The 22425-nt window shown below is 35.7% G+C and overlaps 1 protein-coding gene across 2 annotated transcripts in view; it reads right to left on the bottom strand.

Annotated features, from left to right (window-relative positions):
- Window positions 1-2620: 2620 nt before the first annotated feature.
- PI15 (peptidase inhibitor 15) overlaps window positions 2621-22425 on the bottom strand; it is a 31786-nt gene continuing 11981 nt past the window's right edge. For both annotated transcript variants that reach the window (XM_026495865.4, XM_057307919.1), the window contains exons 3-6: window positions 14364-14482; window positions 12788-12920; window positions 12552-12667; window positions 2621-8624 (exon numbers count right to left, since the gene is read on the bottom strand). In XM_026495865.4, the coding sequence (XP_026351650.2) occupies window positions 8489-8624; window positions 12552-12667; window positions 12788-12920; window positions 14364-14482 (504 nt within the window). In that variant the 3' untranslated portion in view covers window positions 2621-8488. The remainder of the gene's footprint in view (window positions 8625-12551; window positions 12668-12787; window positions 12921-14363; window positions 14483-22425) is intronic.

The following is a 22425-nucleotide window of genomic DNA, read 5'->3' as shown; positions in this document are numbered from 1 at the left end:
GTGTGGGTTCAGGGGGGAGGGGCTGTCAACCCAGTATCCTATAGAAAATCATAATAACTTTTTTTCTTTAGATAAAATTAAATAGAAGTAGGAGTTCTTGTTTTTTTTAAGCATTTTTCTTAATGGTTCTTCTTGTGTATCCTCTGGGAGCGCAAATTCCACGTTGGACACCATTAATCTATGTGAGAAACAACAGTGGCTTGGATTAGGCTGCTGGCGGCTGAGGTGATGTCAAGCAGTACTTCCAGTGGTGAATGGTATCAGATAACAATCTGGGCAATAAATGCACTTATTGTTATCGGATTGCCATAGCCCCTAGGGCTTTTTACCATTCAAAGCTGAACATATTAATTTTCAAAAAGAAGATATCTTGAGGTAATAATTCATATTTAATATTTCAAATTCATATTTACTATATTAGTGTTACTTAACTTTTTTGGAAATTATGCTTCTTTTCCCTTGCATTAGAAAACCTCGGTTCCTAAAAAGAGTACCCTAATTACTTATTTGCATTATTCTTCCTCCTCTTTTCCTCCCTAATACTACTACAGAGAGTCAACTGAATAAAGTTAAGTGTTTCTTTGTAGCTCTGGCTTTACAAGATATTCACTGAGGATATACACTCATTGTGTTTCAGAGTTATTTGAAATATTGTTATCCCCTCATCCAGTTCCCTTCTTACTCTCACAGGTAATCATTTTTATTCTTTTAAATTCATGATTCTACATCTCTTTTTGCAAATAAAAACAAATATATATTATAACTGCATGTGTGTTATTTCCACTAATATTTCTTACAAGGGGAACATTCTAGTTATATACTTGTGTACCATGCTTTTTCACTTAGTATCGTATCCAGGGAGACCACTCTCTACCAGTGTACCAAGATTTTTCCTGTCCTGTTTTTCATTTGCATAGTATTCTCTTATGGACAACCATTAAGCCAATTCCCTTTGTAACTTTCCAAACATGTGGATAGGAAACTGGAGGCTTGAAAGATGAGGGAGTGAAGTGAAAAGGGAGGACTAGTAGGAGAAAGAGAAGCAATTGGCAAGACCCCCAGGGCTCCTGGGAAGACCCTCTGAAAAGGTTCAGGTTAGGGAGGCTTTCTTCTCTTGGGTGAAATATGGTAAATTGGTTGTGGTAGCAATTCCAGTGTGTGTGTGTGTGTGTGTGTGTGTGTGTGTGTGTGTGTGTGTTTCAGGGGCTAGGGAACTTCTCACAGATCACCAAGCAATTCTCAGACACAGGCAGAGTGTCCCGGAATTCAACTCAATTCTGACACTATCTACGCAAAGATAGCGTCAGATTCCACAGGTCTAGGTTCAGTCCTACAAGACTGCTGCCCACCTCGGATGCCAGCCGCATGCCCAGGTTATTGGCTGTGCTTACCACCAGCTATAGATTGGGGTTCCCATGACTCCCTCCTTGGAGTTCAGATGCCAGTCACAGGTCTGGGTTTTACCTGTACTTCTGAGCAACTGCCTATAAATCAGAGGTTCCCACCACTTCCTCCTTGGACTCAATGAATTTGCTAGAGCAGCTCACAGAACCCAGAGAAACATTTTACTTATTAGATTACCAGTTTATTATAAAAGGATGTAACTCAGGAACAGATAGATGTAAGAGGTACACAAAGCAAGGTATGTGGCAAGGGCAAGAACTTCCATGCTCCCTCCTGGTGCCCCACTCTCCTACACCTCTGTGTGTTCACCAACCCCAAAGCTCTCAGAACCCTGTGGGTTTTGTTTATTTATGGAGGCTGCAATAGATAGGCATGACTGATTGTATCATTGATCACTGCCTATTGATTCAATCTCCAGCCCCTCCCTCCTCCCCAGAGATCAGATGGTGGGACTGAAAATTCCAAGCCTCTAATCACACGGTTGGCTCCATTGACAACCGGCCCCCATTCTTAAGTGCTTTCCAAAAGTCACCTCATTAGCATAACAAAACACACCTTTCTCACTCTCAGTCAACGCTTAGAAATTCCAAAGGTTTGGGGAGCTGTGAGCCAGAAACTGGAGGAAAACCAGATGTGTATTCCTAAAAAAAAAATCATGATATCACATCTGGTAAGGAGTCCTAGATTGAGATCCTTCTCAGTGCACTGGCCTGTGAGATCTCCATTTCACCAGAGAGAAAGGAATTACTCTTCTACAAGTCAGAACCACCCTATGAATCACTGTCCTTGGGCCGACAAGTGGCCTGAGGTGTGCCTCTCCCCCAGGAATATCTATGGTTTCTCTTCAGGCTCTCTATGTGGGGAAGCACGAAAATACTTATACTCAACTGCTGCAACTTTCCTCAGCCAGAACTTCTTGAGACATTGATCTTTTCCTCTTCCTCCATGGGAATGTCTTTTATATTTGTACTTCAAAATATTTTTTGGAATTGCATAGAAAAAGAAGGAAAAAGGAAAGAATGAGGCAGGGAAGGGAAGAAAGAGAGGGGAAAAAAGGAAAATAGATTTTTGATGTATTTCAGTGATGCATTAAAGATATAATCATTGTTGCTTTAGAAAAATGGTTCATCATACCTCATCAAAATTATCCTGCCATCTAGTTCTAAGTCTGCTTGAAAACTCTATTGAAAATAGATATAATTTTAAAACAAAACAATTAATTATAATATTTTATTGAAAGAAAGAAAATACAGCAGAGTTCAAAAAGCTGCACTTGTTATGCTTTATAAGGACAGAGGTCTACACAGGTTTTACGTATGTACACATTCATGTCATTATATCGCAGAGCACCTTTCACTGCCACAGTGTTAGGTAAGGAATAAAACTTATCCAAATTAATCTTAAAAAAATCTAAAACGATATAGTATATTTTAGGATTATGTACATATTCAAAATATTTAGATATTTTAAAAACGCATGATTTTCATATGTGCACCACAATTATCTCCAATTCTCAAACTGCTCTGGTACCAAAATTCTGTTTGTCAAATAACAAAACACAAGATCCTGTAATCTATCTCCAAGCACCAGTTAAAGTCAGCATTTAATTCTTCATCAAACCAGAAGCTTCTAACACATGTAAAGTGAAGTGGGTATTGAAATCATTTAGTCCCTCAAATTTTTTTCTTGCATTAATTACCTGATTATTTTAAGAAAAATGGGGGAAGGGGAGCTGGATGTTTTAGATCAATATTTTTCTCTTTGATGGAATCCTAGGGCTCTCAGAAGAAACTTCCCACGCGCTGGGGGAGGTTTGGGGTATGACCAGATGCATTTTGTTTGTAGTATATGTTAGAGCTTAGAGCTTTATATATAATTGCGATCATAAAAAGTGTTCTCTTGCTTTAAAGTCAGTTTGAAAATACTAATGTGGAAAACTGCTTCAAAATATATTTCATTTGGTTATGCTAACATAGTTAAACATTTCCGTCAAAACAGATGATCACAATTAGGTGATACATACACATAATGTCAATGACATACATCAACTGGAAATTTACCTAAGAATTTCGTCTTTATGAGTTATAGCAGCTGATATAATTCTAAGTTTTTATGTACATTTGTTAGGCTAGAAGGACTTTGAATGGCATAACACAATTTTATCATTAGCTAAATAATATGACCAAAGAACATTATCAAATTTTAGACCAACAAGTAAAAATGGAGAGGTAATCCTTTTATATGAAATTAATTATTTTAACGTATCTCCTTTTAATCTTACGTACTATGTTAAATAAAAATAATCACTTCTGAAAATGAGACACACGATTCTATTTGCTAATTTTAATTCTAATCGTATTTATGATGTAAACCAAATGAAAAATATGCTTTAGTGATACCTAGTTAAAAAAAACCAAACACTTCGATAAGCACCTTAGAACTAAAATATCATTACAAAAACATTATTATTTCGGAAAGTGGATGCCAAGACGTAATCCCTTTCTTATCCTCTTTGAAAATTACGTCAATAGAGTCAAGCATTTTCAAATGCTGTCAGATTTAAGGAGTTCCCAAGAGTTCCAATATCGAGGAACTTAATTTTTTTGGAATAAAAGAAACGGCTTTTTTTGCAGGCCAAGCAGCCACCAAAAATTTATTTTCACAATCACCAGAGGGCGCCAGTGCCCGTAGCATGGTTGGTGTAAGTGTACTCCAGCCTTCCGGTGGTCATGAGTTTGGACATTGCCACGCTAAAAAATGCCTTAAAAAAAGAAAACTGATAACCTCTAAAAAATATATTTACATTCTGTAACATCTAAATAATGTTGGACTGTTAGACAAAAAAGGGAGTTCACTGGCCTATTTCTGGGTAAGATTAATTTAACAGGATTTTTATTAATGTTTCTGAATCAGGAACTGAATGGATATCACTTTTAACAACGAATAAAAAGAGCATTACTAAAGCTATTAACACTAACAATTCATTTAGCACCACATATTTAGCACCAGAATCCATACTGATAGTTCACACTTAGTAAAAACTTCAACTGAAAAGAAACCTCGAAATTGTAGCAAGGATATTATGGTTGTTGTAATGCATTTTCAGCACCATCAGCGAGTGAATTAAGTTTTTGATTGACCTCTTATAAGTCAAAATTATATCATGGCATAATTTTTAAAAATCATTTTGCGTGTGTTTAAATATGCCTTTCCCCACGCATATACTGATAATACTATATATATATGTATATATATATGTATGTATATATGTATGAAGTCAAATATACTGTTAGGCACTGATAGAAATCTAACTTTATTCTCTCTGCACACTTTGGTAGGTAAAAGCTTCCATTTCTGTCAAAATTTGCATCCTGTGATACTGAGGAACGTAGGGAGTGGTGTTACACAAAGGGAAAGACATAGACCACAGCCTGAGCTTTGCTTTTCCTTCCTGGACACATTCAAATGATCCGTTTAGCTTATATATTCATTTAATAAGCTGGGTATGAACACAAAACACTTCAGCTGGTCTAAATGTGTACATGTCTGTTTATGTGGGTGTTATAAGTTGATTCAACGGAAGCATGTATAATGAGAAGAATGCACGCTGTTTCAGTTCAAATAGTCTGAGTGAATTGTATTGGGTGCACCTGCCTTCGTGTTTGGTCAGCTCTGTGCTACAGCAGCACGGAGCTTTCGAATAAATGGTTCCACAAAGGTTTCAAGTGAACGTTAGGGCGCGGCTGCCAAAGGAAGCCGGTAGGGAAACCCCGATGGACCCCAGAAATCACGTTGCGTAGGCTACCGAACAGAAGCAAAAATGGTAAGAATAAAAATTGTTTCCACCACATTGTAAAAGCAAGCTTATCTGTCATAACCAGCAACATTAAGACTGTGCCTACACAACTTAAATACATTTCTATAAAGAAACCCATCAGTTTAACAGCTAAAATTGTAATTTTTCCAGTCTTCTGACGACGTGGAAGCAAAACAAACTAAAGTGTTGTATTGTGACAGTAGTGTTTTACTTTTTTACTGAATAAAGGGTGATCTGAAAACTCCATGCTGTAGAGAGAGAATCAGTGCCGTGGAATATGGAGAATATGGAAAATACACTTTCTTTTGAATGATATGTTTTGAAATGAAAACCTCAATATTGACTGTTTTTAGCTGCTCTTAAGAAATATCTGATACCCAGCCAGACTCTTTCTGCCCCTGGGAATTACAGTGAGAAGTAGCTATCCTAGCACCATGGTTGAATGCTGTGAAAAACAGGACACACTGATATCAGCAAATTTTCATTTGCTTTAGCCTGGAAAATGAAACATTTCACATGCCTACCTTATATTACTAACTTTAAAAAGTACACATAGCATAACAAAAATACCCGTTATATTTTCAGGTGAGTTGTTAAGTTATAAATAAATGCATAGCTCTAGTTGTGATTTGGAAAGGACTGTGGTGTAAGTTATTCGTGGCTAGATCCTAGTCTTAATCTGATATGTTTGATGATTTATCAGGATTTTTGATGCATTCAGAGCTTTATATTTAAGAGATTTTTGTCTTAATAAACATGGAAAGGTGGGACTCCTCTAAATTGTTACAATTCTAGACTTTTTAGTTAATTCTAAAAATATATTCATAGACACATGTATTGAACACTCTGCATTACAGCCACTATATAAGAAGCTGGGATGAATGCAAAGAATCAGACAGAGTTTCTGCCAAAGAGAAGCTCATAAAACTTAATTTTTTTCCCAAATAAGTTTCACAACATTAATGATGCATTTAATATTCATAAAGTGCTATTAATATGGTAACTCTAGCCTCATAGGAACCTCTGTGAAATATGTAGCAACTACTATTATTCTTTTTTGGCACTGAGAAACCGAGCCACACAAGCAATCCAGCAACAGGGCTGGAACTGAGAACAATCATCTCTGCTTAATAGTACTTTTGCCGCTTCCATAGAATGAGTCTAGGAAAATGAAAGTTGGAACTACTTTCTAGAGAAATCAAGTAAACATCCCACTAATGAGTTTTCTCCTCAATTGCCCACAGTTAGATAAAAGACTGGGGCCCCGATCTTACAATGACTTCTGTTCTCCAGTTTAGTCCCCCCAAATACTTATTTTTTTATACAGTCTATTTATGTGCCCACAAAAGCAGAGTAGTATGATACCAAAACATTTGGTCACCATATTCAGTTTGTAAAAGGAATCAGTCCAATTGTTTGTCATCATGTCAACCTAAACTCCAGATGGTAGATTTTTCCCTCATTGACTGGATTTATTAACTGTCATCTTTCAGTGTATCCACCCTAAGAAACTGCAAATGTGTAGAGAATTTTAAACAAGTAGCTTCCTTCTGTTATTTGCACTCTGGAACTAACCCTGTTTGCTTATTCTGTAACTCTATGGAAGCATTACATAACTTGTGGACACTCTCTTTCATTCTCTCTCTCTCTCACTCACACGCAAACACAAAACATAATATAAGTGTCTTGACCCAGATGTTGACTTTTCCTCTCTAATAGCAATTTCCCGAAGGAGGAAATGTTGCATTTCCAAAATCACACGAGTGAAATTTTCATAGTGACTTTGATTTGACTTCCACAATCAAACTTAATGGAAAACTGAAGATTATTCTCCTACATAGACATGGAAATAAGATTTGCTAATTAGTCCTTAGCAGATCATCTGAAGAAGGCCACTTTGCCAAACCCTACCTGCAGTGTGCACGCACCATCTTTAATGCGATGCTCAGAGGCTCATGATGATGATTGGGTGGACGCTCACCAAATAATTGTGGGAAGAGACGGAAGTGTCCTCAACATCTCACGTGTCTCTTTCTGGCATCCTTTACCCTCTGTTGCCAGGCCTCAAGATATACCAGACTCTCAGGATAGACCCTTCTGAAGCTCTCCCCTGTAATTTTTTGTGCGGTAACCCTATTTCTATGGCTCTTCATACCTGTCTCCTAAATCTTAATTCTCCTGGGCCTTGTCAGGTTTTTTTAGTGTCTTGCTTTCTGCTTACCAAACTCACAACTATTTACTCTAATACAGTAATCCCTGGGCAGTTAATTCTTTTCGGCTTCTCTTAGTTCCAAGTGGTGTCCCTACATTTTCATGCTAACCAGAAGCCTTACGTGTTACCCAGTGTCCTCATTACCTATTTCACCTATAAGGGGCCATTATGGCAGCCATTTCCTCAAACTTACATTAAAACCAATTTGTCAAAAAAACGTAATTTTGCAGCAAAATCTTAAACTGCATTATTTCCTGAATATTTTTGTGAGCTTCTTGAAGGCAGGAACCGTATCTCATTATCTTGGCATTATCAGAACACAACTAGCAGAGTGCCTTACACATAGTAACCACTCAACACATGATTACTAATTCAATAAAAGAGATGAAGCAAAAGGCATGACTTGAACCTTCCATAAGTTGAGCATATCCTTTGGTGAACCCAAATAAGACAAAACACCTCCAGAATGAAATCCTTGGTTGCTTAATTAAATTATTATGTCCAGATATCACTGAGTGTTATTTTGCAAACTCTCATTTTGTCGGTATTACAGAAATGGGTGCTGAAGATGTCCCACCACCTCAAACATATTTCAAAATAGTATATTTTTAAATTCCCCTCAAGCTAACTACTGAATCACAATATTGTCTGTGTTACATCACCTGTTATATGTTTGCGCATGTACATATACATACACAACATATGTGTATATATATCTACATACACACACATTACTTACAGGTCACATATATATTTTATTCCTCACAAACGCAGCATAATTCCTTTGGAAAGCAAGGTTTAGAATTGGACGCATCAACTATGTCAATACTATGTATCCAACATTTTAACTTGGGCTTAGAGGTCAGACGATAGAAATGGATGTTTTGATGACCTCGAAGATGAAACAAACATTCTAGACAAACACTAATTTATACAAGGAATAATAAAAGGAAAACAAGATTATTATAAAATATGTATAATATGTGCAAAACTCAATATATATATACGCCTATGATTCCCAGAAACCATTCTATTTCCTGGAGGAGAAGATAAGCTTATTTAAACCAGTATAGGTAGTTTGACGTTACTCCTGGAAAACAAAGATTGTCAGTACAAGATCCTCCGTAACTTGGAGGGCAAGCTGAACATGGTACCCCTACTTTATAGGGTGCTTCTCCAATCCAATTGCCCCTAGAAAGAAAAAAAAAAGTACAAAGGTCACATCAGTGCTACATTAATGCCCATTTAAAGAAATTTGGTTGTCCTCAATCACATGACCCCGTGGACTGAGATGTAATGATCCTTTTGAGAGTTTGTCAATTTAGAAAGGCACTGAAAATTGTATCTATTTCTTTTTTTGAAGATTTTATTTATTTATTTGAGAGAGGGAGAGAGCACATGAGGAAGCATGAGCTGGGGGGGGAAGGGGCAGAGGGAGAGGGAGAAGCAGATGCCCTGTGGAACAGGGAGCCCTCAGCTAGATCCCAGGACCCTGACACCATGACCTGAGCTGAAGGGAGACGCTTAACCCACTGAGCCACCCAGGCACCCCTCCATTTCTTATTTATAGATTAACTTATTATTCTATATATCTTACTTTTTAAATATTTCTCTCTGCAACAGTTAATATTATCTTTATTTACAGATAAGATGTGAAGCACTATGATGAACGGTGACATAATTAGTCATCTGATGCCAGGCTCAATGCTCATTCGGTCACACATCTGTCTCTGTCCTATAACTAACTGCCTTTAGACCACATTGGCACGACACATTCCCATTCTTAAACCTTCTGCTAATGCTAAGGACGGTAATATATACATGTGCTTAATATTTTCTGGGAGGCTTAGAAATGATGAAATGAGCAAGAAGTTGTCATAAGTGGTCATGGTAAGAGACTAAGGGGAAGCAATTAAAGGTGATTTCAAAACCTTTACCCATGTGTAAGCTCAGAGCTTTTGTTTCTAGTAATACTATTTGTTTTTTTGATAATGCTAAACACATTAAACTGAATTATTTTGTGTCATCAATATTTTTATCTGTTTTGATGGCCACGATCATAATACTACATCAAATTCATCATTTACAGTAGTTGGAAATAGCCACAATGCCTTACTGTTCAATTATGAAGAAGATAATAGAGGTATTTTTAGTAGCATGATGATTAGGACTTAGAGTACTAAGAAATAGCAACAGAGCCAGCAGTTTGAAGGAAATTGAATGGTCAGGAGGAAATTTGGTTGTCAGTAGTAAAAAGTCAGGGTTGAAGATAAGACAACAGTAGGTAAGAGGCTAAAATATGAAACAGGTGGTTCTCATCTTCTTTAAGACCTGAAGAAAACAAGCAGTGGCTCTTCAAGTGTATCTACATAAAATATCTGCTTAGATCAGCCAGTTAAAAATTCAGGGTTTGGGGCACCTGGGTGGCTCAGTTGGTTAAGCAACTGCCTTGGGCTCAGTTCAGGATCCCAGGGTAACCCTCACCCTGCTCAGTGGGGAGCCTGCTTCTCCCTCTCCTTCCGCCTGACGCTCCCCCTGCTTGTGCTCTCTCACTGTCACTCTCTCTTAAATAAATAAATGAGTAAATAAATAAATAAATAAAATCTTTATAAAAATTCAGGCTTTGATCTATAAAATATTTATAGAGGAAAATCTACCTATAAAAATGAAAAACATGCTGATTAGCGATTCATGTTACAAAACGTCATCAGATTCCAAGAACGGACGTGCACCTCTATTTAGTTCACTCTATACTCTGCCCTCTGGATAAGCTTCCTCAAACGTAACTTGGATAATGACACATGCTTACCCCAAAACACACAAGGAGGCCCGTTCTCTTATGAGAGTAGCTCACTCCTGTACCCTAATCTCTCCTATTCTATATTCATCATCTGATTTCCCTCTATATCTTCATCTAAAGCTGTAAGTGTTAACTCACAACTCATGCTATTTTAATTTCATATTTTTCTATTTATTCTACATAACTTTTTGAAATTACACAGCACATATTTTTGGCAACATAAACTTAGAAAAACAATTTTATTATATGTAAAAAGTATTACATATTACATTACAAACTTTTACACAAATCACAGATTCTTACTGAATAGAGGATAATTACATTCAAAAGTAAATCAGTCAACTAATAAAGTTACATTATTCATCCTTCCATTTTTTGTTCTATTCCATCTAATTAAATTCTCCCTCCCTACCTCTTTCTCTCTCTCCACTTCTCTCTTTTTCCCCCCTAAGAAACAGTTAGGCTTGAGCTAACTCTATATTGGCATTGGAAAATTCACACTCAAATATCAGTCAAGATTTTAAAACTTTTTTTCATTGCCTAGGTTTCAAAATAATGGTTCTTTTTTTTTTATAACAAATAAAGCATATTAACACAGTACCTTCATCTCTTGCATAAAACAATCAGATATCTCATCGATAATATTAGAAAATTCAAATCAGTGTTTAAAAACAAAACAGCTAAACAAATGAAATAAAAATCTCTTTCACCATTCAAGTACTACTTGGCCTATTTATGTCAGGAGGAAGGGTAAAGGCTTAACAGGAAAATATGAAGTATGAAACTGAAAATACCAAATAAATGCACAGTTTTAATGCTTTCTGTAATGCAGACACATTCTACTTTCCAAACCTTACTATTCTAATAATTATGAAGGGGGACCATGGGGAAAATCGCTATTTTTCTAACTTTGCAAAAACACTGCCACTGGCATACTACCATATAAATGAGTAATGCGGTTATTTGTGAAACGTTTTCTCATTCCCTCCCCATATTGGCAAAGCTGGGGAAAAATCTTTGTTTGGGACTTACTTTGGAAGACACCAAGAGTGTCATAAATCCTTTGCACATTTTGCTATTTACTCCAAATGGGAACAGACTCATGTATAAATATTGGAACATTTTATCATCTCAAGAATTATTGTTATCAAGAAGGCATTTTATCAAATGTTAACAAATGCTTATTTATACTCATAAAGAATATTTATAAATATGCTATTTTTATAATCTTTGCTCAATTTTCACAGTACATTTTTATGTATGCCATAAAATGGAACTGATGAAAAAAAATTTTGTTTTATTTTTATTTTTTTAAAGATTTATTTATTTGGGAGAGATACGGAGAGAGAGAGCACATGTGCACACACATACATGAGGGGGAGGGGCCGAGGTAGAGGGACAGGGCTAATCTCAAGCAGACTCCCTGATGAGCAGAGCCCCATCCCGAGATCGTGACCTGAGCCAAAATCAAGAGGAAGACTCTAAATCAATTGAGCCACCCGGTTGCCCCTGGTGAAAAACTTTTAAATTTTCAATACTGAAACTTAAATCACGGCAAAGGCTTAATTTAAAAAGAAATCATAGTGGGGCGCCTGGGTGGCTCAGAGAGTTAAGCGTCTGCCTTCAGCTCAGGTCATGATCTCCAGGTCCTGGGATCAAGCTCCAAGTCCTGCTCCCAGCTCAGCAGGGAGTCTGCTTCTCCCTCTTCCTCTGCCTCTTCCCCTGCTTGGGTGTTCTCTGTCTCTCTCTCTGTCTCTCTCAAATGAATAAATAAAATCTTAAAATAAATAAATATAAAAAGAAGTCATAGCATTTAAATTTTCCCCTCTGGTGATTAATGACTCCTTAGCCATCCATAAAATTAGAAAACTTTAACTTTTAGCTTTACTCTTAAAAAAAAGAAGGAAGAAGGACCCTGTTTTGTTTTCCCCATGAAAAAAATAAGCCAATATTCTAGTACTGATTGATGGGAACATTGCAGTGTTGATAAATTCTCTACAAGATTCTTTTCTGATAACTTTTATAGAACTATGAAAAACCTGAAAGTACAATGTTTATTTTACAATTATCGTGACTAAAGAAAGGTGAAGGAAATGTAGTGAATTTCTGTATCTCAAATTGGTTTGCCCACAATCTTAGCCCCAAATACTCTCTTTGTGAAAAATAACTGTTCATCTCATTATTTTTCGGATATATGGGGTCATGGGAGATTTGAGGATTAGAGTCTATTGTAATTAAATCTTATTCACATTAAAATAACTACCAGACTGGAGATATTTAATAGGGTTCCAGGAAGTATAATCCAGCCTCGTACTTACTTTGGGGCATAGTTGCATACCAGGTAAACTGCACGTTGCCACACAGCTCCCCAGACATTCATGTTTTGGCAAGTATGAATTGCACATCCTATCCGATTGGAGGTGGCCCAAACCATCTGCAAAAATAAGCCAATACATCATTATTGAAGTTAAAGCTAAGAAAATGCATATTCCCCAAAATAGTAAGAGCATTTTTAAAACTATGAATCAAAAATTAACAAGACAAGTGAAATAACCTGCGTATAATGTGTGCACATGGGGCCAAAACATCTCATAGGACATCTGGGGTTGCAATCCTGAGGATATGGAAAAGCATAATCTTTCACTTCATCATACCATGGCTTGACCAACTGGAGAATAGAGCGATATCTAGATATCAAGAAAAACAATGAGAACTTAGAGTACAACAGTGGTAATTTATAGTGGAGTCATATTAAATTGTAAGTTAACAGTTCTTTTTGCAGGTTATTCATGATGAATCAAGAGCAAATCCATGCCTCACAATCACCATCATCACCTATTCCTCCAAGTAGGGCCAAGCATGAAAATGCCTGGGACTAAAGCAAGTGAGCCTAAATTAGTTTAAGTATATGTCTGGTTGTTTCAAAAAGAGAAATGCAAATATTTCAAGAACCTTCATCTTTATCTTGTTTTATCTTATCAAAAATTTCTCCTGCCAGAATCATATACACAATAAAAATTAAATATGTAAATTATAGTTGTGATACTAGAACTCAGTGTGTTTTTTCCCTTAAACTTGAATCACTTTAATTTGAATAATAGCACACCTGATTTTTCTCCTGTATATGGAAGAGAACAGGTCTTTGGAATGTTGGATGATGACATTCCTCAGTGGTGGAAAAATTATCCTATCACTGGGAATGGCCTTTCCATAGTTGCACATACTTTGCATATTTATGTGTGTGTGTGTTTGTGTATGTGTGTGTGCGTGTATACACATATATGTAAATATATAACTCACACAGACATATATAGATATACATATATGCAACCATGAGAAAGTTACATAAACATAAGAATAGCTTCTGACACATTGAAAAAATTTTCCTGAGGTGGGAGAATCAGGATATAGGATATAACATACACCTAACACTTTCAAAGGCTAAGAGACGGTGTTCCAAGGGTGAAAGGGGAAACTGGTCTTATTAGGACCTTTTTTTAAAAAAAATTATTTATTTATTTATATATTTTTTTATTATGTTATGTTAGTCACCATACAGTACTTCATTAGTTTCTGATGTAGTGTTCCACGATTCATTGTTCGCATATAACACAGTGCTCATTGCAATACATGCCCTCCTTAATACCCATCACCAGACTAACCCATCCTCCTACCCCCCTCCCCTCTGAAACCCTCAGTTTGTTTCCTGCAGTCCATAGTATCTCATGGTTTGCGTCCCCCTCTAATTTCCCCCCCTTCATTTTCCCCTTCCTTCTCCTAATGTCCTCCATTCTATTCCTTATGTTCCACATATATGTGAAACCATATGATAATTGTCTTTCTCTGCTTGGCTTATTTCATTTAGCATAATCCCCTCCAGTTCTATCCATGTCGATGCAAATGGTGGATATTCATCATTTCTGATGGCTGAGTAATATTAGGACCTTTTAACCAATTAAATAATCCTTGAAGACATCTGAAACAGTCACAGACCAAGCATCATTGCCTGACACATAGTGAGCACTCAATAAATATTTGCTGATATTATTTGAAAGTGGTGTCACTCCCGCCTTGGGATCCATAAGTAATAAAGTGTGTGGATGAACAGTATCATCGAAACTGCTTCTTACCTTCCAGTTCGTACAGATAGATTTTGGCCCAAAAATCTCAGTACGTAAGAAGGTCCATGGTCCCAAATGCAAGTAGCTGCCCAAGCCTCTGCGGATTTTGCAAGATTTTCATCCCAAACCTGTGAAGGGGAAAAAACCTTCAGCTTTACCAATTTTGTTAGTAACTGACAAAAAGTAAGACGAAGAAATGGTACTACTATTTCCTAAAGTTCTTTCAATTCTGGTTCCTTAGACTATTTTAACTAAAGAAAGCAAATTCAGACCATTGATATTGAAAGTTCTCTAATATAATATCACAGAAAACATTTCTGTTTTTACAGTGTCATCCAAATCTGAAGTCCAAACATCAGTTTAAAGGTAGGCTAACAAAAATACCACATCTAGATGGAACTTGAGGACACCTCATACTGACTACTGAATTTTCAATCCACCCAAGTCAATTGATTTTCCTAGAGGTCATCTTCATAGCAACAAGGAGTCATGCTATTAGTATATCTTAAAAACTAATATCATCAAATTATTTATTCAAATCGATTTACCAAAATTAATAATGTCTAATATTACATTGCAATTTTTAAAAGTCAAACTATATTGTAGTATAATAACTCCCAAGGAACCTTCATATTTTTTAACATTTGAATCTTTGGTAGTAATAATAATAATAATAATATGAGAATTAAGTTTTAGTGGGTATGAACTAAATACCCACTAAAACATATCATATTATGGTTTAAAACATGGCATATTATGGTTCAATTAAATAAATTAAGAAAAATAGTAATTGTTCTCAAAAAAGGAAGGTGTTTAAATTGATAAGGATATTATTGACCTATAATAAATTTTCTTTAATTGAAAAAAACTGTGGGACAAAATTTGAATGAGCCTTAGATTTAATAGATATTTATATTAGTTACCATACAGATTGACATTTTCATCTCTGAAGCTGTATGGGGAAATGAAGCCAAGCATTTGTGGACCTGCTGATAATAAATCAACCTAAAATGGTGATCTATTTTATAACAAGTTTCAAGGTACAAAAATGCAAAATAGAGAGTATTTACAATTCTTGTAAACCAATATAGAAAAAAATGCATTCAAAAATTTCCCCTAGTAAAAATATAATTTAGTGGAGTATTTTTCTTTTGTATGGAATGGCTTTAATTGAATTTTATAGTTTGTATCATGACATTATTTCCTAAGTTATTTAAATATTATTCCAGCTCTCTGAAAAAAAATTATTTGAATTTTGACTAGACAGTAGTATATTTTAGAAGGTAAGAACTTACATGAAAAAGTAAGTGCCAATTTTATAATTACTCAAATTCACATGAACATAGATGTTCTTCTACTGATCATTGTTTTCCTGTTTTCATAGTCTCCTTATTTTATCATTCTTTTGGTGACTTTCTCCTCTACCAGGTTGTATGGAGCTAAGAAAACTCACCTACATTAGGGTTGATGGCCCTGAGTTCACTGTGAGTTATAAACTTTCAAGCTAACTCATGAGACTGCTTGACTACAACACTAAGAGGGTAATTTTCCACAAGGATGATGGGATACATATATTAATATAACAACGTTTTTAAGTGGAGAGAAATTATTTTAATGACTTTGAAGTAAAATAGGCAAAAACCAAAATAATAGATAAATTCTTCCAGAGACACTTTCATCCCATGAGGCCATGGCAGCCACCTTCAACAGAAATTTGTTAGTTACTCCAAAGTTGTTTTAAATTAGGAAAACAAAGTCATCTTACATAAACTCATCTTGAATTACATTAAAATAAACTTACAAAGTTTGTATAAAATGAGAATTGTTTAGAAAGGATCTGGAGTAATTCTATGGTGACAATGGCCACATCTTCTTAAGGAGATATAGCAAGACACACTTTTCTTAGTTATCCAGAATATCATCTGCCAATTTTGAGGATTAAATGGAATGTGACAAAACATTACATAATGCCACTTTAATCGGTGAGTAATCAATGTTAAATACAGTATCAAAAATGTAAAACACTCTATCATAAGAGATTTTGTACTACGGTTTTCACAGTTACTTAGGTCAGACATAAATTTTATGAATTATTGTTTCAAACTTCTCCTTTATTTTATCTGCAAAAATTTGAGCAAAGTGTATTAACAGTATGAAATAAATTTATAATGAAAGTCGTAATATCCTAGGACTGGAATTAACTTTTAAAAGCATTGGGGTGCCTGGGTGGCTCAGTCGGTTGAGCATGGGAATCAATTTCAGCTCAGGTTATGATCTCAGTCTTGACATCAAGCCTCAAGTCAGGCTCCACACTCAGTGGGGAGTCTGCTTGTCCCTCTCCCTCCCCCTTGCCCTCGCCCCCACTCTCTTTCTCCCTCTCTCTCTCTCTCTAAAATAAATAAATAAAATAAAATAAAATAAAATAAAAGGTATTTATTTGGCTGATAATGGATTTATATAGTATTTATTCTTTTGATGTTTTTTCAATGAAATATGGATTTATGAAATGTAAATTACAGTTCACTGAAGTACAAAATAGCATAATTAATTCACAGAGGAATTCCAGATGGAATGGCATCAAAAAATTATGTCCCCTGATGGGTTCTTAATTAATTGTAATCACTTGGGGGAAAGAATGCATCTAAGTATTATTTACATATTGAACTAGAATGTAAGCTCAGATCAATAACTGCTAAAAACACTTTATTATAGTCTTGTCCTAAAATACAAGCACAGCATGCCACAAAGAACACTGATCTGAAAATAAAAACCTTGTGTTCTAACCCTAATTCTGCTGCTAAGATCGTCTGTGACTGAAGACATTTCAATTATTCTTTCCCCTATTTAATTCATCTGTAAAATACGATTGGATGAGGTCATTTCTAGGGTACCTTTCATATTCACTTCTCGTGATTTAATATACCTGAGTACTGACAGCTTCAAAGCCAGTAAGTTGTATGTTATATTGGTCTATGACTTGCTCAATTCTAGCCCTTTCCATTCCATAGAGAGAATAAAACTAGATTCTTTTCAAAATAATTAACAATATTTAAAGCTGTTAAGAATTTAGAAGTAAATTAGCATATATAATTCTATCTTTATACTCGTTCATATATTTTAAAACTTAATATTGCATATGTTAAAAAGATAAACCATATATTGTTCATATACAAGATATAGACTGGTAGATTGATACAGACGTATTTAAATCTCAATCTATATTTATCTGAAATATTTCCATCAAAACATCAGTTTGGATATACAGATTAATCCTTTATGTATGGCTAAAAGTATTTTTACTTAATTAAAATGTTGGTTACAATTGGGGGGAAAAAAAAGAGAAACCAAAAAGTTCATGCCTGAAAAAATATCTTATATGAACATACCTTGTTAACCATGATAAGGGATTTTGATAAGAAGACAATGTATTTGTTACTGATGTCTACATTTGTAGGCATGAGTTTCTATGTATAAATATTACAATGAAAATTTTGGGGAGGATGGTTATGGAGGAGAAGGGATAATTACTTTCTTTCTCTCTCCATGTTTACTTTTAGGGAACTGATGGGAGGGATTTCTGCCTGTCTCTATGTTCCTGGAGGAAGATACTGGAGAGACTGATGGGCATCAGCTAAGTCCCCCCCCCCCCCCCGAGAGCTGGTCATTTTGACTCCCTGTGGGAGACATGGTCCACTCTCCCTCTGATACCCACTGTAGAGGATGTCAAAGGTACTATACTCTTTCTTGCCTCTGTCCTCAGGCAAGGCTCACACTCATCCTGTAGAAAGGAAGACCCAGCTTGAATAGGGAGCTCTGAAATTTAGGAATTACATCAATAACATCTACTGGTAAAGTTAAGAGCTGCATTTGCTGTCTTTCTCCATTGGTTACAACTTCCAGGAGAAAATGGGTATATTATTTATCCCCTCAATATCCAGCGGTATTTAAATTTATTAATATGGTGAGAGGTCTTTGAGGTTTGAAAATAGCAAGCAATGATAACTTTATTTAATAACAATAGGAGATTTCAACAAAAAATTGGAGGCTGTAGGGAGTGGTCCAATATGATCTATTTTTTCCTATTCAGAAGCTCTAAATTGCAATGAATGTGGCCAGTGCAACCATGTGAAAGAATTTTTACAATTTATAAAGTTCAGGAAGTGAAAATGTAAATTGCTTAAGCATTTAACTTAACATATACATTTCTGGATGCTTGATAGGCAATCTATCTGTTGAATTTTTCTAAGTATGTGTAGCATTTATTTGAAATAATTTTATTTTATTTTTTAAAAGTTTTATTTGTTTATTTGACAGAGAGAAAGAGAGAGAGAGAAGCAGAGAGGAAGAAGCAGACTTCTTCGCTGAGCAGGGAGGCCAACATGGGACTCGATCCCAGCACCCAGGGATCATGACCTGAGCTGAAGGCAGACATTTAACCGACTGAGCCACCCAAGGTGCTCAGCAATAATTTTAATATTGGATCTTACAAATATAGCAACAGAAAAGGGCATACCTGTGCATCCTATGGAATGCCTAGTAAATATGAAACACTATTTATTACCTTTTGTTGAAAAACTAAATATCTGATACTTACTTAGCTTTTATTCAACCGGCTTGAATATTCTGTATTTCTGGTTTTTGCCCTTCTAAATAGGTAAGATGAGTTCACAAAAAATTTAGTTGTGAACACCTAAAGGGAACACCTAAAATTTGACCTTGCCTCCTAAAAGTGAGGCAAAAATTAGGAATATTATGCATGGATACCCAAAAACATTTAGAAGACACACTAGAACTTAAATAGTATGATTAAATTAGATAGTTCACAGAATAAAGATGGTTTAAAACAGTGTTAGAGCATTCTTATGCTTGTAGGTGTGCCCTATTGCTCCAACTGGTTTTCTTCCAGTCCTTGTTGTTTGAGCCATTTAGTTTGTCAGCTTATAAAAGGATTGATTTATCTTTGTACTAAAATGTTCACCATGAACTATTATTCTACTTGTAAATGAAGTTAGCATCTTGTCTGTGGAAACCACATAGTTGGACTAAGCCCTGAGAGATATCCAAAATTCAAACTGATGTCATTTAAATATCTAGAAGAGTTGTGGCTCCAAGAAATAGGAGGAGTATGAAAGGAATGTAGATTCCCATCAAGTTTAGTAGTCTTTAGAACTTGAGCCAAAGAAATACCAAATCAAATCAAAGAATGTTGCAGTATGGGAGAAGTTCGCTGACTTTGATAAGCAGACAGAAGAATTGGATAGCGCTACGAGACAGTCTAAGGATGAGGCTGTTTTGCCAGCCATCCGTAAGTTTTGGTATCCACAACACAGAGACAGCCAGAATCATGAAGCACATTGACATCTGAAGCACCCATCTTAAATTCCAGTCAACATCTTGGATAAGAAATGTACTCAGACTGGAAGGCAAACCTAAAAATTACTTGGGAATACATCCTCAACATTGTTTGAAATGGAATAACATTGAAATGGAATAGTGCTTTTTAAAAAATGGGTAAGATCTTTTAATTCCACATGTAAGATTTAAATGTTGGAGTGTTTGAAAGAATCACATTGAAGGTATTAGAAAAGAATTTACCTGTATACACTTGATATTAAAATTAGTAATGGTTAAGAAAATGTGTCTATTAAAGCAACAGATTAGCCTTGTAATTTCAACGTAAGCATGTCAGTGAATAATTATTTACCTCGCGATTTCAAGTTGAAAATTACAAGAAAATCTTAAATTTTTAAAATAGTGTTGCAAAATTTAGAACTTAAGAGTCACTGTATTTCTTAGAATTTTAAGACAATTTAATATATGAAAATTATTTCAATAAATCAACTGAAATACTTTTAAAACTCAAATCTATTAAATGTATACATGGAGCTTAGGAAATTTAATTAATTAAATCTGCTGGCAATAAATATGAAACAAACGTGTTTGTCAGAATCCTGGATTCATGAATAGAACAAAAGATTCATCAATAGCAGCTAAATTAAGGAAAAACCAGGAATATTAATTTCGGCCTCTTGAAAAATCTATTCTGCTCATGGATATTATCTTCAAAGACATAAGATGATAAAAATAAAAATTTCACACTTTGAATTTTTAGAGACACATTTCTAAATTGGTTATTGTCATGGACACTATGGTTAATGATGCCATTGGAGACAGTGCGGCATCTCCCATAGACATGTATTCTTTTTTTTTTTTTGACATTTATGTTGTCGTTTCTTGTATATTCTGATAAAAAGTAAAATGAATTTAGATAAACAAGTTTTGAGGTTTTAAAGAAATAAGTTAGCTAAGACTGTTTGATCTTTTCCTCAGTTGGTCAAATTAGAAAAGGAGTACTGACTTACAAAAGTGAGAACCATTACAAAGAAATTAAGTGATGACAAAATTATTTCCTCTGAGGGCAGCCAAAAGCTTTTAAAATGCTTCACAGGCATGATTGTGGTTCTGATTTGAAATTGGTTGGTTTGCCCCCATTAAGTAGAAATGCCTATGAAATGGCCAAGAAAGGACACTGAAAGCGGAATACACCAGACCCAGTGTTAAACCAGACAGGACCGTAGGAATGAACTTTGGTAAAGCTAGAGAGGGATGGGGTGAGGTTGGGTAGGATGGGGCAGAGGAAGAGAAAAAGCCTTCATATGGGAAATTCTGGGCATTGATTAGACTAATGAAACTCATTCTACTTTATAGAAGAAGTAATTAAAAGAACTTGATTAAAAAAATTCCCTCAAGCCTCAAAAATAACTACAAAGTATGGGAACATATTATATCACAAAATACCGAAGTAGGGTCCTAAGCATTTTTTTAACGCTTTAAAGGAGATAATGAAGACTTCCCTCAGGTAAGATGAGTACTTTCAAGTAGGTGGGAAAGGAAAACTTCTATGAAGAGATGATATAAAGTGGACTTTTTTTAAGACGCGATCATTGCCAATGACATAAATTTATTAACAACAAACAAAAAAAGGTCTCCTTGACCCGTTTTCATCTTCCAATTACTGCATCGTTCTCTCCTTTTTCTTCCAATGAAATTCCCTGAGAGTTGTCTTAACTGAGAATTCCCAATTTCTCTTCTTCCCTTCTCTCTTGAGACCACACCGGCACACTCCCCACCCCCATCTCCACTCCACCCAAACTGCTTTTATCAATGTCATCAGTGGTCATTTCCTGGTCACCATCCTACTTGTTCTATCGGCAGTGTTTGGCATGCCTGACCACCTGCTCTTCCCGGACACACACACCATGTCTTGGTTTCATGACCCTACACTTGCCTTGATTTCTTCTGGTTGCTGCTTCTCCTTATGCTCGCCAACCCTACATGCTGGAGGGTTCTCAGGACTCAGGCCACATCCATTTCTCTCCCCCTCGCCTCTGATTCATCTATTTTGACTGCTTAGGTAATATCATCCAGTCTCACAGACTGAAATACCATTTATATGCCTGTGGTATTATTCTGAATTTTATCTCTAGACCACTCAGTTGAATACCAGACTACTTTATCTGCCTACCTACTTTAAGCCTCGACTTAACAATCCCAAAATTGAGTTCCAGATATTCACAACCCCACCCCATTCCTTAGCCCCTTACCAGCTACTCCTGTAGTGTTCCTTCTACCAGTGAATGGCATTGCCCATCTTCTCGTTCAGGGGTCACCAAATCTGTCCCAGTGCCTGTTATATTGTCTATGGCTGCTGTGCTACAAAAGCAGAGCTGAGTAGTTGCAACATACACTATATTTACTATTTGATCCTTTACAGAAGAAATTTACCAACTGCTGTTGTAGTTGCTGAGGCCAAAAATCTAAGTGGTCATCTTTACTCTTTCTTTGCTTCATAATCTTAATCTGCTCCATCAGCAAATCTTGTTGATTCTAGCTTCAAAATACTGTACATTCAGAATACAACCACTGATCATCACTGCTTTTGCTACCACCAGGTCAAAGCCATCATCATTTGTTATCCGTGTTGCTGCAAGAGACTTCTAACTGAAGGAGTGCTTCATATCTATGAAGCCTTAATACATAAATTAATGAGATCATGGATAAAAGATAATAC

The sequence above is a fragment of the Ursus arctos genome, unplaced genomic scaffold (genome assembly GCF_023065955.2).
Source record: "Ursus arctos isolate Adak ecotype North America unplaced genomic scaffold, UrsArc2.0 scaffold_6, whole genome shotgun sequence".
Taxonomy (NCBI): Eukaryota; Metazoa; Chordata; class Mammalia; order Carnivora; family Ursidae; genus Ursus; species Ursus arctos.
The sequence above is the reverse complement of the archived record's forward strand: the minus strand, read 5'-3'. Positions and strand labels throughout refer to the sequence as shown.